Source organism: Leucoraja erinacea, chromosome 12 (genome assembly GCF_028641065.1).
Source record: "Leucoraja erinacea ecotype New England chromosome 12, Leri_hhj_1, whole genome shotgun sequence".
Taxonomy (NCBI): Eukaryota; Metazoa; Chordata; class Chondrichthyes; order Rajiformes; family Rajidae; genus Leucoraja; species Leucoraja erinaceus.
In genome coordinates, this window is record NC_073388.1 from 16,410,327 (window position 1) to 16,427,675 (window position 17,349).

At 42.6% G+C, this 17,349-nt stretch overlaps 1 protein-coding gene across 3 annotated transcripts in view; it reads left to right on the top strand.

Annotated features, from left to right (window-relative positions):
* Positions 1–17,349, top strand: part of nlgn3a (neuroligin 3a) — a 232,911-nt gene that overhangs the window by 132,432 nt on the left and 83,130 nt on the right. For 2 of the 3 annotated variants that reach the window (XM_055643648.1, XM_055643649.1), the window contains 2 exons: positions 104–163; positions 5,923–6,072. In XM_055643648.1, coding sequence (XP_055499623.1) covers positions 104–163; positions 5,923–6,072 — 210 coding nt within the window. The remainder of the gene's footprint in view (positions 1–103; positions 164–5,922; positions 6,073–17,349) is intronic. The other variant, XM_055643650.1, reaches the window with a different exon arrangement.

The window sequence follows — 17,349 nt, forward strand, 5'->3', positions numbered from 1 at the left end:
TTCTTTGTTTCTGCAATGACCTTTGACAGAATGGTGTTCACAGACGTGATATTTTTGATCTTTTTGTTTCCTTTCACCTTGTCTTTCCTCATTTCGATTCTAGGAACCAACGCAAAGAAACAGGGCGATGATCTTGCTGATAATGATGGCGATGAAGATGAAGGTATTTTTCGGTGCTCGAAAATGGTGCATGAATGCAGAACAGAAACCTTTTTAGACCTCCTGATTTTTTTAAGTTTCTTTTTTTGGGGGAGATTTTTAAGGTGACATTGTGCATGTTTCCTTGCACTTTTTTTTCCTCAATCCGAACATTTTTCCACACAATACATGTTTTTATAAAGGGAAAGATTGAATGATTGAAGTTTGTATTGATGTGGTTGAAATAAAGCTGCAGCAATGGGAAATATAAATGATAGCATTTAGCAAGATCCAATCTTAGCATTGTCTGGCTGTTTCACTGTCTGCAGAGCCCAAGACACATTCCTCTCATGATCACCCCCTTTTTTCTTTGCTTCTGCTCCAGTTTTGTTTTAAACTGTGAAGTTATTTACAATTTTGTTTTACATGGATTTTGGTCCTCATAACTTCCAGTAAAAACACTTTCCACCGTCTTTCTGGAGCTGTCTAATTGTAATCTAAGCTGTAAAACATTATCCACCTGAGAGGCCGGGCAGATTCAAGGCCTTCGTCACTCTCAAGCAATAGTTAGGGTAAAGAATCTCCCTAAACCTAAACAACAAACTCCATCTTGCGTTGGTTGTCCTGCTGAGACTGGAGACTGACCCGATCGAGTATGGGCTCCTGTCCTCATTCAAATACAGTCATTGGTCTGACTTTGTAGCGTTTCATCATCGTTTCCTTCAATAATTTGGTGAGAAATTGAATGAAGGTTTGTTCTAATCTAGTATGCCTTCAAATACCAGAGACCTTCTGCAGCGCTTGCTCAAACTGCATCGACACAAATAACTCTGAAATATAATGAAATTGTAAACATTTGAATTGAATTATAATATTGCATTTGCGCAAGGACAAAATGTAATTAAAAGATGATTCTCTCGCTGCCAATAAATCTTTCATAATAAAAGACAAGCGCATATAGGATCTTTCCTTCACCATAAATTCTGACTAGTTTAAGAGTTTAATTTGAATTTAAACATTCAGTGTCACTCAGGATCTGTCAGCCTACATGTCAGAGGTAGAGAGAGAGAGAGAGAGAGAGAGAGGGGGGTGGAGAGAGTGAAAGAATATGTATGTGTGTGTTTCTGTGGTATAACCTGAAGTATGTGTATGTATGTGTTTCTGTGGTATAACCTGAAGATCTCATCAATAACAATATGGTGCTAATAGTATTTGCCTCATGATTAGGATGCTGACGATATAATGTTTCTCTGCCTCCCCAGCATTCCCAACCTCTAGGAGTGGTGTAATTAAACGGTGTATCACACTGCCCCCTTTAATGATTTGTTTGGCATTGAACTGCTGGGATTAATAGTGCATGTGACTCGATACTGCATGTTGTACTTGGTCATGCGTGCAGCATTAAAAAGCAACTGATGGCTTCTTGTATAGATCCTTGAAAATATTGTATAGGGTTTAGCGTCAGAAAAATCCATCAGCTGCCCATGTGAGGTCAACAATGAAATGCAGGTATAGAGAAACACGTATTAAGTACGCTTTAAAGGTTTTGTAATCTGGCTGAGTGAAAACTGCTTGAGCAGGCTGCAGTGGCAGAGAAGTAAGATCATTCATCTCAGGCGAAAAGGTTGTTGCGACGGGCAATAAATCTCAACATACAATTGGACCAAAAGATATAGAAGAGAAAAGAGAACGATATGACTCCAATCTCTTATTGTCTATCATATGAATGTGAAGGTCCCTGTGGAAATTGCATGAGTAAATGTGAATCTTTGAAAAATATATTACTGGTAGTCCATGTGTAGGGGTGTATATTGAAGATACTGTGTACAAAATCATGAGAGGCATAGATCGGGTAGTCTCTTGCCCAGAGTCAGGGATTCAAGAACCAGAGGACATGGGTTTAATAAAAACCTGAGTGAAAGCTTTTTCAAACTGGGTGGGTGTATGGAACAAGCTGCCAGAGGAGGTAGGTACTATTGCAATGTTTAAGAAACATTTGGACAGGTACGTGGATTGGACAGTCAAGTCAAGTCAAGTCAAGTTTATTTGTCACATACACATACGAGATGTGCAGTGAAATGAAAGTGGCAATGCTCGCGGACTTTTGTGCAAAAGACAAACAACAAAACAACCAAACAAATTATAAACACAATCATAACACACATATTCTTTTACAACATAAGGTTTAGAGGGATATGGACCAAACGCAGAGAGGTGGGACCAGAGTAGATGGGACATGCTGGCTGGTGGGAAAATTGGACCAAAAGGACTGTTTCCACGCTGTATAACTCTATGACTACATGAGTCATGTCTTGCAGGTCACGGTGAGCTCTGGGTGTTCTCAGTGAGTTGGTGTAGTGTCAGCTTGTGGGTGGGAAGAGACATTTTATGTTGTGGTGATCCTCGAGGTAATTTTCACCTTCATAGATAGGGTGCTAAACAGGGACCAAGGTCTCTTCTCACGCTCTTTAAAGGAGAAAATTACCTGCCTTCTGTCTTCATCTTTAAATTGGATATTAGCATTACAGATTGTAATTGGGAAAATAACAGTTGAGTTCTACAAATAGGAATAATGGTCGGACTGTAATGAATGTATTCTTGAAATCTGCACCATCATTGTCGGTCAGTCTTTTATCTCCTTTGCATATGTCCTTGCATTGAAATTCATAAATGTACACAAATTGTCAAATATACGCAACCGCTTATGGAGCACACAAAAATATAGCGCTGTACGCGCATTCGGCACAGTCCCCACTGTGTTTCATGAGAATCTCATCAGCCATAGGCTTAAAGCAAATGACTTGTTCATTACCTATCAATGAATGCCTAGTTTAGACCTCACTGCAAGCTTTATACTGCTTTATGTTCACCTTAGCAGAGATTAGAATGGTCACTTGTGAAGGAAGAGATTGAATACAGATGTCTCAGTTGAAAAAGTATTTAAAATCCCAATAACATTTGTGTGTTACAGTATGAAATACCTTGGCAAAAATTATGGTAACCGGTATTAAAAGCTTCCTGCACTATCATGGGAAAATTGAAGGAATTACCTGTTTCATATATTCTGTGCCATTTTCGTTGCTGATTATAACGCCCTTCTCAGAATCACTTTGAGGCTGACTGAGCTTCAGTCACAATCTGAAAAGCCGAGCTTTTAGGTAGCCTTGTCAGGAGGATAAAGCAAGGTGGGCTGTGAGAGAACAACATGTGAAACAGCATGTTTCCCAGGTAGGTGACAGCCTGCATCTGTGAATGACAAAAGAGGCAGCCAATAATGGAATTCCCTGTTCCCTCCATCATTTATTCTGTTCAACAGTGGCTGTTGTCTGTTATTTGATGCCCACAACAGGTACTGAACCTTCATCTCTTTGTGCACACCCCTTCTACCCTTGCCTGTGTTTTGTGTGTCCACACTTTGGTGTTCAATGTCTGTCGTGCATGTATAAAAACCATGAGAGCTTGCTGCAGACATACACTGATACCAGGTGCCTAAGTTGGCAAGAGTGAGTTAGGGGAGGGGGGATGGGATGAAAAGGAAGTGCAGTGACTCTTGAGTAATTCATATTTGGAACAATATTGAGAACATAGCCACCATTTCGCTGCTACTTTCAAAGATAATTTGATTTTGTTCCGTCCGACCCAACAGTATATGTTGGCACCTACAAAGCAGAAAATTCAATGTAGGTTTATCCTCTCCAGAATTTCCCCCCATTTCTTCCTCCCTGTTACCCTACACTCTCAAACGTTCACTGATTTATCAGTCGAGCACCAGACTGTGACTTGTATCACTGAAAAAAATGACTGAAATGTTTCTTCAGGCCAATTTCAGGCACCGTGCACTGTGAGGTTTGTCGACCATGGGAGGAAGAAGTAATTAAGAAATGCAAAGTAGATAATGATTGGGAGCAAGGTGACTGGTCATTTGAGATTCCTTTCATCTCATTCAGGGAATTCTGAATTCTCCCTGATTCTTAAAGATTATTTTAAATTAGATTGGGATGTCAGTGAACTAAATCGTAGAAAATTGTTATTGGACAAAGGCTGGCTTCAAAGATCAAGTATTAAGATCAATATTATCTAAAATGGATAATTAGATTCTAGCCTGTAAAACACCCTTGGAAATTCATTATGATATCAACAAAATATCTGTCACCTCAATTATATACTTGTCTGTAACTTATTGCAAGGCTTTTAATTTTTTTCCAGTTGTTTTTGTTTAGGTTTTCTCCCCTCTACTGGAGTTACTACCATTTGAGATATTTTATCATTTCCTTGCCCTGTTGAGACTTTTGTTCTTGTAACAATAGACCCAATGTTGTTAATTACTGGCATTCATAGAAACATAGAAACATAGAAAATAGGTGCAGGAGTAGGCCATTCGGCCCCTCGAGCCTGCACCGCCATTCAATATGATCATGGCTGATCATCCAACTCAGTATCCTGTACCTGCTCTCTCTCCATACCCCATGATCCCTTTAGCCACAAGGGCCAAATCTAACTCCCTCTTAAATATAGCCAATGAACTGGCCTCAACTACATTCTGTGGCAGAGAATTCTAGAGATTCACCACTCTCTGTGTAAAAAATGTTTTTCTCATCTCGGTCCTAAAAGATTTCCCCTTTATCCTTAAACTGTGACCCCTTGTCCTGGACTTCCCCAACATCGGGAACAATCTTCCTGCATCTAGTCTGTCCAACCCCTTAAGAATTTTGTAAGTTTCTATAAGATCCCCCCTCAATCTTCTAAATTCTAGTGAGTACAAGCCGAGTCTATCCAGTCTTTCTTCATATGAAAGTCCTGACATCCCAGGAATCAGTCTGGTGAACCTTCCCTGTACTCCCTCTATGGCAAGAATGTCCTTCCTCAGATTAGGAGACCAAAACTGTACGCAATTCAACAAGTAATTGTAACACAATGTAGTTATGTCATTAGAAAGTATCATCATTGCCAAAGTTTTGAATAATGACTGTTGTCGGTCGATACGCATATTAGTTTGCACATTTGGTTTGAAATTGCCAGCTATAGCATATCCTCCCGACTGAAACCAAGGTGTTTTAAATTTTAGATCAATTTCAAATGGGGTTACATTATTTCTGAGATTGGTGAATATAATGATTAACAGCATAAATTGCAGTACCATCCCCTAATGCTAAATATCACCTTGAAACTCAATGAAGAGTCTACAAGACAAATAAAACATGGGAAGTAACTGCTCTGGTCAGAACTGGCAGAGTGACCATCCATTCATTGTTCACCATGTTTATTTGCTGACCAGAGAACTATCAATGAGAGTAACACACCAGCTAAATTTCACATTCTTTTAAACTGACTTGTTGTGATCTGTCTTTACAATTTACAATTTTTCTAAGAATAAAAATTTCACCACACTATCATTGATTTTCCATCTGTACTCAGTTAGCCTGGAACTTAACACCTGGTATCTGTAGTGTGTCTGCTGGCACATTTACTTATGCCTGATGATTGAGGTGTACTGTTGCCCAGTATTTATCATATGTTGGTTTCCACTGTGGCACATTAGTGCCTGGTGAATGCAGTATTTGAGCCCTAATGATTATCATGTTGTTGTGAGTTGGTGCCTGGTGGTCCCAATCTCCTAGTACCCTGTGCTTATGAAACATTGGTGCTGGGTGATAAGTTGGTGCCTTTTATTTAATCTCTGCAGGTTTCCAATGATCAAAGTGTGTTTGAACCTTAATTGTTTTCATCATGACCAAAACCAGAGCGCGGTGTCACTTGTCTTTTCTATTGTTCCTTCTCTTTCAGATATTCGTGACAGCGGGCCCAAGCCAGTTATGGTGTACATTCATGGAGGGTCATACATGGAGGGAACAGGAAATATGATCGATGGCAGCATACTGGCAAGCTATGGCAATGTCATTGTTATCACCCTCAACTACCGTGTTGGTGTCCTGGGTAAGAAAAACTAACTATATTTTATCTGATAATTTTGGACAATGAAAGAACATTATCAGCTGGCATAAAGTATTTTTGCTCCAAAATAATGTCTTTCATGAGAAAATGAAACCATTGATGCATCAGGAGTTATACAGATATATATTGAATTAGTAAATTGTTTTGAATGTATGACTCTGTTAAAATTCTGCTTTGTTACCAGGGAAATTGAATTTGTTGGTCTCTGGTATTGCTCCCACCAAAATCTAGGAGCAGATTTGGATATAGACTGGCTAGGATATAGATATGACATAAGTGTTATTGCAATTGGTCCAAGCCTAATTCTGCTGCTGCCCTCCCTACCAAAGACAGGTTATACCTGCCCTAGAGCAAAGACTCGCTGGATTGGTTCCAGTGATAGTGAGTTAGCCATATGACGAGAGATTGGTTAGACCAATATTCTCTCCATTTTCAAAGAATGTGTAGAAATCCCAGCGAAACATACAAAATTCTTATAGGGTTTCACAGACTGAATGAAGGGATGACGTTTCATTAGCTAAGGAGTCTAGGATTGAGATGAGAAAAAAATTATCCTTATAAGGAGTGATGAATCTTTGGAATTCTCTCAGAGGTCAAAACGGTGGTTGTTAATTTTCTTGGGCATTAAAGGAATCAAGGGATATGGGAATATCGGAATTAAGGGATATGGGGTATAATGCAATACATTGACAAAAGACAGAGCAAACTCTAATATGTTCTGGACAGCCTCCTCCTGCTCCTATGCAAGATTATCTTATATTCTCTTGCATACATTGATGCTCTTGCTTTCTGTAAGCAGTCTGAGTATTTCACACTGAAGAGATTTTGATACTGTCCAAATAATAACAACAAAGGATAGATACTAGGGGTGTAACAACAGTAATTAAAAACAGAGGAACTGGGGACATTCAGCGGTTAACATTTCTTGTCAATGATGGCAAAGCTAAGAAGAAAATAGTTTTAAATTGGAGAGCAGGGGAGAAGGATTGATGATGCAAAGAATGTGTCTGATAGGGTGTAGCTTGGATGACTCGGGCAATGACAATGTCTGGTTAATAGGTTAAAGAGAGAGTAAAAAACAAAAGGATGCTGTACAATATAGGACAGACCGGTTGTCTAAATGTGAAACAAAAGTATAATCAACCCAATCCTGATGATGCCCATTAGATTTAAAAAATAAAGAGTTAATAATACAAATAGATAACCTTACAGAAGAGCTGGATAGTTCTGAAGAAAATAGAAAATCTGTGAGTTACTGAACTTGTTGAATAGAATGCTGAAAGCTTCAATGTGTTCAGATGGAAGATCCAGCAGATCAGACAACATATGTGGAGGGAATGGACAGGCAATGTTTCCGGTTGGGATCCTTCTTCAGTCTGAAGTCACATCCATTTCCTACACAGACGCTGCCTGAAGGCTTGGATAGAGTGGATGTGGAGAGGATGTTTCCACTAGCGGGACAGTCTAGGACTAGAGGTCATACCTCAGAATTAAAGGATCTTCCTTTAGGAGGGAGATGGGGAAGAAATTCTTTAGTCGGAGGGTGGTGAATCTGTGGAATTCTTTGCCACAGAAGGCTTCTTATTCTTGCGTATGACATGCACTGCATAAAGGTGTAGGACAACTTGTTCTATTTGAACATATTTGATTGTGCACGCCGGGTTGATTGCATTCGTTGAAACAGGATGGACCATGTGAAGGTTGCAATCTCCCACCCCACCCCCCCCCCACAGAAGGCAAAATCAATGGACATTTTTAAGGTAGCGATAGATAGATTCTTGATTAGTACGGGTGTCAGGGGTTATGGTAGAAGGCAGGAGAATTGGGTTATGAGGGAGAGATAGAACAGCAATGATTGAATGGTGGAGTAGACTTGATGGGACGAATGGCCTAATTCTGCAGCTATCACTTATGACCTTATGACCTGCTGAGTTCCTACACTTTGTGTTTTACTGAAGATTCCTGCATCTGCTGATTCTTGTGTCTCTCTGCAGGTCATTGTCTGCACACATGTGGCTTTGTGAACACCATAAGTTAACTCTGAATGACTATTGGAAGTGAATAATATTTATTCACTCCTTTTTCTGGGCTTCACATTCTATCACATTGGATTCATTCTGTAACAGTACACTGGGATGCTAAGTCACCAGGACAGTTACAGGTCAGCAAGGGCTATCAGTTGACAGGATGATGTGATAGAAAAATAATTCTTGAGATGTGTACATTGCAGGGAGAACTCACTATATTGTTCATCCCAAATTGACTGAGGAGCAATTAAGAGTCAACCACACATTTGGATCCAGTCACACCTAGTCTGCACTGAGTAAGGATGGCAGCCTTCCTTCCCTGGAGAATATTAACATTCACAATGATCTGTTGATTATAATTGCTATCAACATTACAACTAGCGGTACATTTCCAAGTTTATTTAATTATGTGATTTTCAATTCTACCGTTGCCATGATGTGAATCAAACTTGTGCCTCTGCATGTTAGCCCACTGTGCCAGTGCACAACCCACAAGTGGGGAGCATGCGTATGACATCATGTTACTAAGTAAACTGTAAGAGCATACCATTAACATGCTGAAGCAATGCCTATATTCTACTAGCTGTAAACATCTGGAGGATTTGTGTTTAAGAAGGAACTGCAGATGCTGGAAGATCGAAGGTACATTAAAAAGCTGGAGAAATTCAGCGGGTGCAGCAGCATCTATGGAGCGAAGGAAATAGGCAACGTTTCGGGCCGAAACCCTTCCTCAGACTGATGGAGGGCGGGGAGAAGAAAGGAAAAAGGAGGAGGAGCCCGAAGGCTCGGGGATGGGAGGAGACAGCAGGAGGGCTGAGGAAGAGGAGGAGACAGCAAGGGACTAACAAAATTGGGAGAATTCAATGTTCATGCCCCCAGGATGCAGACTCCCCAAGCGGAATATGAGGTGCTGTTCCTCCAATTTCCGGTGTTGCTCGCTCTGGCCATGGAGGAGACCCAGGACAGAGAGGTCGGATATGGAGTGGGAGGGGGAGTTGAAGTGCTGAGCCACCAGGAGGTCAGGTTGGTTATTGCGGACCGAGCGGAGGTGTTCGGCGAAACGATTTTCTGGAGGATACCTGCTATATCTCAACAGAGCAGATATCAAGTCTGTGATGGTACACAGCAGGTTGGGCAACCTTATCATAATGAGAACAAAGTCCAGGCAAGTTGGAGAGTTAGTTGCTGGCCAAGTTCATCCAACTTGATACAGTAGACTTGTTGCCACCCAGTGGTGCAGCTAGTAGATTTGATGCCTCACCAGAGATCTGTGATCATGTGGATTTCATCTTGGTAGACAGAGATACAGCGCGGAAACAGGCCCTTGGGCCCACCAGCGACCCCCCACACTAAAGCACTATCCTACCAGCACACTAAAGCACTATCCTACACACACTAGGGACAACTTACAATTTTACTGAACTCAATTAACCTGCAAACCTGTGCGTCTTTGGAGTGTGGGATGAAACCGGAAATCCCAGAGAAAAGCAACGCAGGTCACGGGGAGAACGTACCAACAGACAGCATCCATAGTCGGGATCGAACCCGGGTCTATGGTGCTAAAAGGCAGCAGCTCTACCGCTAGGCCACCATGCTGGTACTCTGGGTTCCTCCAACATCTCAAAGAAATGTGGTATGGTAGGTTAATTGGTCACTGTAAATTACCCGTTGTGTGCAGCAGAGTGGTAGAATGAAGAGGGAGTTGGTGAGAATGTGTGTAGAATTTAAAAAAATGATGTAGGATTAGTGCAGCACGTTGGTGCAGTTGTAGAGTCGCTGCCTTACAGCGCCCGAGACCTGGGTTCAATCGCGACTGCGGGTGCTGCTCGATATAATCTCCTCGTGCATAGTGTATGTAAGATAGTGTTAATGTGCTGGGATCGCTGGTCGGTGCGGACTCAGTGGGCCAAAGGGCCTGTTTCTGCGCTGAAACTCTAAACTAAAATAAACTAGTGTAAATGGGTGATTGGCATCAACCTGGTGAACTGAAGCACTTATTACCAAGCTGTATCTCTCTCTCTATGATTCTGTTGTCTAAAATTCCCAGACCTCATCCTCCTCTCTGATGTGATCACAGTGTTCATAATCCAGGAGCAAATTATAACACAAATCAAATATTCCAAAACAAATTTATAAATCCAGTCATGGCATATTTAATGGCAATGTCAATTAATCATTCTTCAGTGTTGTTCTCTGACTTCTGTGCGACTGCATCTTTGCAGCCCTCTTTCAGTGGTTTCAGAATACAAATTTTGGAATGGTGACAAAAGTTAAGCTGAATGGATGACAAGCCCCAGCAAGTGGGCTGGCGATGTTCTGGAGAGAGCTTGTGAGTGCTGTCACCCTGAGTGATCCACTGAGACGTTGACTCATTCCAGTGAATATCTCAACAACATGAGTAATCTTAAGAAGGACGGGTTTCTGGGCTGCTGTGATACCCTGCAAGCCTCGTTAAACACTGCTATCTGCAGCCAAGACGGTTAAGCTTGGATGAGAGGGGGCAGGGCTAGCATAGCAGCAAACAGACCTTTTGTAACTAAAGCCTAAGCTTCTGCACAGTATCTGTAACATTCACACAATGTGTACTTTCTGATTATCTGTATTGAAAGGTCAGATGTTGGCATCAGAACCCTTATCATTGTTAGGGGTAATGAAGTTGCCACTATCTGCCAGTTGGAAGAGATATACTCCAAGCTCCGCTTGTTTATTACACCACCAATTTGTTGTTAAACTCCTCTGTGCTGCTTGACATTACACCGAGTTTGCCGATAGTTAAGTTTAGAGATACAGCGCGGAAACAGGCCCTTCGGCCCACCGTGTCCGCAAAGACCAGCGATCCCCGCACATTAGCACTATCCTACACACACACTAGGGAGACTTTCAGTCTGAAGAAGGGTCTCGACCCGAAACGTTGCCAATTCCTTCTCTCCATAGATGCTGCCTCACTCGCTGAGTTTCTCCAGCATTTTGTATCTACCTAGGGAGATTTTTGTTATGCTTATACCAAGTCAATTAACCAATAAACCTGCACGTCTTTGGAGTGTGGGAGGAGACCAAAGATCTCGGAGAAAACCCACGCGGTCACGGGGAGAACGTACAAGCTCCATACAGACAGCACTCGTAGTTTGGATCGAACCCGGGTCTCTTGCGCTGCAAGCGCAGAAAGGCAGCAACTTTACTGCGCAAGAGATGCGATCCAAACTACGAGTGCCGCCCGAGCATACCCTAAGCATTTTTATGCACATTATGTTCAGTAATGTGCACCATTGATGTGCACATCTCAAGTCAAGTCAAGAGAGTTTATTGTCATGTGTCCCACATAGGACAATGAAATTCTGGCTTTGCATCAGTACAACGCAATATAGTATCATGAATACAGAATATATCATATCAGTGTGTCCATACACCATTATATAAATATATACACACATCAATAAATTAGCAGATAAAGTGCAAATAGATAATGGTCTATTAGTGTTCACAGATTTGTTTCAGTTGAGTTTAATAGCCTGATGGCTGTGGGGAAGTAGCTATTTCTGGACCTGGACATTGCAGTCTTCAGGCTCCTGTACCTTCTACCTGAAGGTAGCGGGGAGATGAGTGTGTGGCCAGGATGGTGTGGGTCATTGATGATGCTGCCGGCCTTTTTGAGGCAGCGACTGCAATAGATCCCCTCGATGGTAGGGAGGTCAGAGTCGATGATGGACTGGGCAGTGTTTACTACTTTTTGTAGTCTTTTCTGCTCCTGGGCACTCAAGTTGCTGAACCAAGCCACGATGCAACCGGTCAGTACGCTCTCTACTGTGCACCTGTAGAAGGTAGAGAGAGTCCTCCTTGATATACCGAGATATTCAGAGATGTGCACGCCCAGGAATTTGAAGCTCTTGACCCTCTCCACCATCAACCTGTTGATATAAATGAGACTGTGGGTCCCCATCCTACCCCTTCCAAAGTCCACAATCAGTTCCTTGGTTTTACTGGTGTTGAGGGCCCGGTTATTGTGCTGGCACCATTTGGTCAGTCGGTCGATCTCTCTTCTGTACTCTGGCTCGTCCCCATCAGTGATACGTCCCACTACAGTGGTGTTGTGAGCAAACTTGATGATGGAGTTCACACTATGACCGGCTATGTAGTCATGAGTATAGAGTGAGTACAGCAGGGGGCTGAGCACGCAGCCTTGAGGTGCTCCCGTGCTGATTGTTATCGAGGCTGACACATTTCCACCAATACAGACACACTGTGGTCTATGGATGAGGAAGTCGAGAATCCAATTGCAGAGGGATGCGCAGAGACCCAGATCTGAGAGCTTGGTAACCGATCGCTTGGGGCGGCTTGAAGCTACCGAAATCGGTCTCTAACCAGGGACAGCGAGCTTCACAATGTTAAGTCTGCAGACTCCCACGGTTTGAGCTCCAGAGGTCGATCCCTGGCAAAAGGACCACCAACTCTGCGATGTTAAGTCTGCAGACTCCCACGGTTTGAGCTCGCAAAGTCGATCCCCAACAAGAGACTGCCAGCTCCTCGATGTTAGGCCGTAGCGCAGACAGAGATACAATACGGAAAAAAATCGCATCTCCATTGTGGAAAGAGATTAAAAAAGTTTCCCCCACCCCCCATATAATAGAAAACTAAATGTACACTAAAACATACATTTACCAATGGACTAAAAACAACAAAGAAGGAAGAAAACAAGACAGGTAGCCATCGCTCAGCGCCATCTAAGAGCAGGAACTTTAAGCTTGAGTTGAACAAGGCACCAGTTAAGGTAAAAACACATACATTTCTGGTGACCACAATGCAGGATGGATGGTATAAGACTACAGAGGTTGCAGAGGAGATTTATGACATTGTTGCTGGACAAGAGAACATTGACTATGAGGGGAATGTGGATATGCTGACATTTTCTCCTTTGGAACAAAGAAGCTGGAAGCAACAGTTAATTAATGTACATTAAGCCATGAGAAGCCTGGAGCGAATGAACAGCAAGAACATATTTCACTTAACAGAAACCACATCAATTTAAAGTTCATCGTAGAGGTATTAGAGAATATTTGAGGAATTTTATTTCAACCAAGGAACAGTGGAGATTAAGAACTTGCCTGAAAGCCAAAAACCTTGTCGCATATTATAATTACAGGTTCCATTGCCTGCAGGACTTTGGACTGAGAGCTGAAACTGGGTTTAGAATAGCTAACTCTATTTGACTAGCCTGTCTATGAACATTTCCTTTGCTGAGATTTTCTACAAAAAAAGCAATATATAAAATGTGATGCTCAAAATAATTACTTAAACGTTCATGTAAACAAAAGCAAACTGAAAATCTTTATTGTGCAAGGTTTGTGGAAAAAAGTTTTGTGATGACAGGTATTTGACTTTTCTGCTGCTTCAGCCAAATGTTAATATGAACAAATCTGAATGAAGTGTCCTGCTGGGAACCTGCAGGGACTCCAAGAAAGGTGAGGATGCTGAGCTTCGTAAAAGACAGTGGACAAATTGTCAGGGTGGTTTAGTATTCTGAGCAAAACTATACCAGTGATATTAATGAGTCATGTGTAATAACCATGTTCACAGGCAGTGTGCATCAAAGCACATTTGAGAAATTAGCTGTGAACAGGTGCATGGAGTTCGACAGGGAGCCAGTGGCTGGATCTGTGCAGAGAGATTGTTTCAATTGGAAAGGGTGTAAGTCATTTGTGAAGCACAGATTTTAGAGTAAGTTACAATTCAACTGTAAAACATACTAAATAAAGGGTCTGTAATTTTGTGTGCTAAGATGTGGATCAGAATTGTGGTTTACATAACACAAGAAAATAGAAGCACAAATATGTTGCCTGGCCTGTCAATCTGGCCCTCGTCTCCTCTGACCTTATGTATTTGTACAAGATACTCATCGCCCTCCGTCCCCCAATTTCCCACATATTGAATTTCCTTTATTGTCATTCAGACCTTACGGTCTGAACGAAATTTTGTGCCTGCAGTCATACATACAATGATACAATAATAACAACAATAAACACAAATTAACATCCACCACAGTGAGTCCTCCAAACACCTCCTCACTGTGGTGGAGGCAAAAATCTTAGGGTTGCAGTCTCTCCCTCTTCGCTGAGGCGATTCCCCACCGGGCGATGGTATAAACAGTCCCGCAGCTCACCGAACCCCGAGAACGGGCCGGTTCAAACACTGCGGCCTGGGGTGGTCGAAGCCGCCACACCTCCAGTCCAGCACACGCAGCCGCCGGCCCGCGGCTGAACCCAGGACTCTGGACACCGCCGCCAGAACGTCGTCCCAGCCACCGGAGCACCGTCCCAGCCCCCGGACCGGATCGCCCTCACGTGAGTACCGTTCCACCCTCGGGCTGGGCCACTCCAGCGGGAGTGCCGTTCCTCCCTCGGGCTGGGCCACTCCGACGGGAGTGCCGTTCCTCCCTCGGGCTGGGCCACTCCGACGGGAGTGCCGTTCCACCCTCGGGCTGGGCCACTCCAGCCCCTCACCATGCCGCTCTCACGGGAGCACCGTTCCATCCCGGGCTGGGCCGGGAGCGAGCCCAGGACGAGTCCTGTCAGCTGCCTCCAGAGTCCCGAGGTCGCCGGCTCCGCTAGGCCTCAGCGTAGACGGAGGCAAAGAAGGGGGATACGACAAAAAGGTCGTATTCCCCCGAAGGGAGTGACAGCAGCCCCCGTTTCACCCCCCACCCCCCTCCCCACATAAACACAGCCTAAAAACCAAAAACATAACTACACAAAACGAAAAAAAACAACACAAAAAAGTAAAAGACAAACGGACTGCAGGCGAGCCGCAGCCGTTCCCAGCGCCGCCACTTCCGGATGTGCATCTACTTCCACTTTAAATACTTTGAATGATCTAACCCCCATGTCTCTGAGATAGAATTTTCCAAGGATTCACTATCCTCTGTGAGAAATCCCTATGAGTCTTGGTTTTTAATGTCCAGCCCTTACTTTGAAGCTATGAAGTTATTTGATTCTATCTCACCAGTAAAAACATCTCAACATCTAACCTGTCAGCACCCCTTGTGACTGTAAATGTTCCAAGATATTTAGCCCTCATTTGTCTAAATTCCGGAGACTACAGATAAAAACTGTTTTTCCACTTTTGATAGAACAATCCTCTCATTCCAGGCATTAACCTGGTCAAACGCAATCCTTTTGGCCAGCATTCAATGTTTCTTTATCCTTTCTTAGGATAACGAATGAAAATCGTGTGCAGTAATCCAGGTTTGCCTGCACCAAGGCCCTGCACAATTCCTTCTTTTTATGCTCTAACCCCTTTGCTATAAAGACATTGAGTCATTTGTTCTTTAATTACTTATTGTATCTGCCGACTAACTTGTGATCCATGCACAAGAACACTTAACTCCCTCTTTGCTCCACTTATTTGTAGTGATTTTCAATTTAGATAGTAATCTTTATTTTGATTGCTTACCAAAGTGCATGACTCATACATTCCTACATTAAACTTCATTTAAACATTTTCACCCATTCACTCAATCTATCTTCATCACAATATGCCTTCCCACCTATTTCCATTTAATGGGCAAATTTGGATGCTGCCCCCTCCTTGTTTGTAATATAAATAATGGATGGCCCTGAACTGATTGCTGGGATACTTCAATAGTTGCATCTTACCAACCTGAAAAAGACCTATTCATCCCAAACTCTACGAAAAAATTACTTTCCAATATATGGGGACACACTTCCTTCAATACCATGAGCTCCTTGTGCACTAACTTGTGGACAATCTTTTGTGCAGCACCTGGTTAAAGGCCTTTTGGAAGTCCAAATACCCCACGTCTTCAACTTTTATTCTATCTGCCCTGCTTGTTACACCCTCAAACAACATAAATAGATTTGTCAAACATGATTTGTCTTTCAACAAACTATGGTGACTTAGTTTGATTAGATTCCATTCTCCAAAATTATTAACTATTTCTTCTTTGATTATTGACATTAGCATTTTGTAATGTTTCCTGCCTATTTCCATCCTCCCTTCTTAAATCAAGGGAGTCACATTTGCTCTTTTCCGCTCCACGGTAACTTTAGTGAGGTTTGAAAAATGTAAACCAATAATTTCCTGTGCCTGTGTAGCCACTGTCTTTAAACGCTTAGGCATGGACAATGGGTTCAGGCAGAATATCTGCCCTTAAGCCCACACATTTTCTCATACCTTGCCCCTCATGATTAGGGTTTTTACAAGTTATTTGAAATTAGCCCAACTGGGATATTTGGAGTGTCCTCCACAATGAAAAGCAATGCAAATAATTGGTGTGACAATTATATGCACCCTATGCACCACTCCAATCCCGGTTAATGGCAGATAGGCCAGGAGGACCTAAAGATCAGCACCGCGGACAGCACCTGCCTGTAGGAGATCACAGGCAACCTGGACAGTGTTCTGGACTGAGCTGAGACCACAGCCAGAGAAGCAACAGCCAGGGTTTGACCAACTCACCCTACACCTCATCAAACATACTCCTTAAAACCAAAGCAGTTCCAGCCATCCTTGGATGACATGGGGTGTCTCCTTACTAACTGTACTTCCCTTTGCTGTGCTGCCTGGTCAACCTCTCGACTGCCAGTGCCTCCACTTGGAACAAGACTGAGCTGGCAGGAGAGGCCCGACCACCACACTCTCCTCACTTGCCCACAGACGACAGGGCACTATGCCCCCACATGGTTCAGACTTTCTCCTCACCATCCTCCATTAATGTAAACAAACTTTTTCACGTGAGCTCAGCCAACTATGAGGGTGTTGATGTTGTCATTGTCCTCCTTGCATCACATTGTTTAAATATACTAATGACAACCTTGCTATGTGATATGAATTCCCAAGCTTCATTCACCAGAGGATCCACGCTAGCCTTAGCCCCTTTTTCTCCTGAAACTTTAGCTGAAGATAAGTGTTAGCTGTTTATTTAATGCAAGATTTCACTTCAAAACATTTTCCTTCTTATAAGTTTTTGAGTATTTTGCAGGTTCTTGAAAAATTCCTAATCTTCTGGTTCAACATTCACCTTTGCTAGTTTGTATGCCCCACCTTTGATATAACACTATCCTTAACCTCCTTTGTTAACCATGGTTGGTTTCTTTATTTCATGGCATTTCTCTTTCTAGTTGGAATAAATGTATGGTACGCATTATTAACAAGCTGGTTAAATATATGCCACTGCTCATCTACTGACTGATTTCTTAGCTTATTTACTAGTCCATTCCAT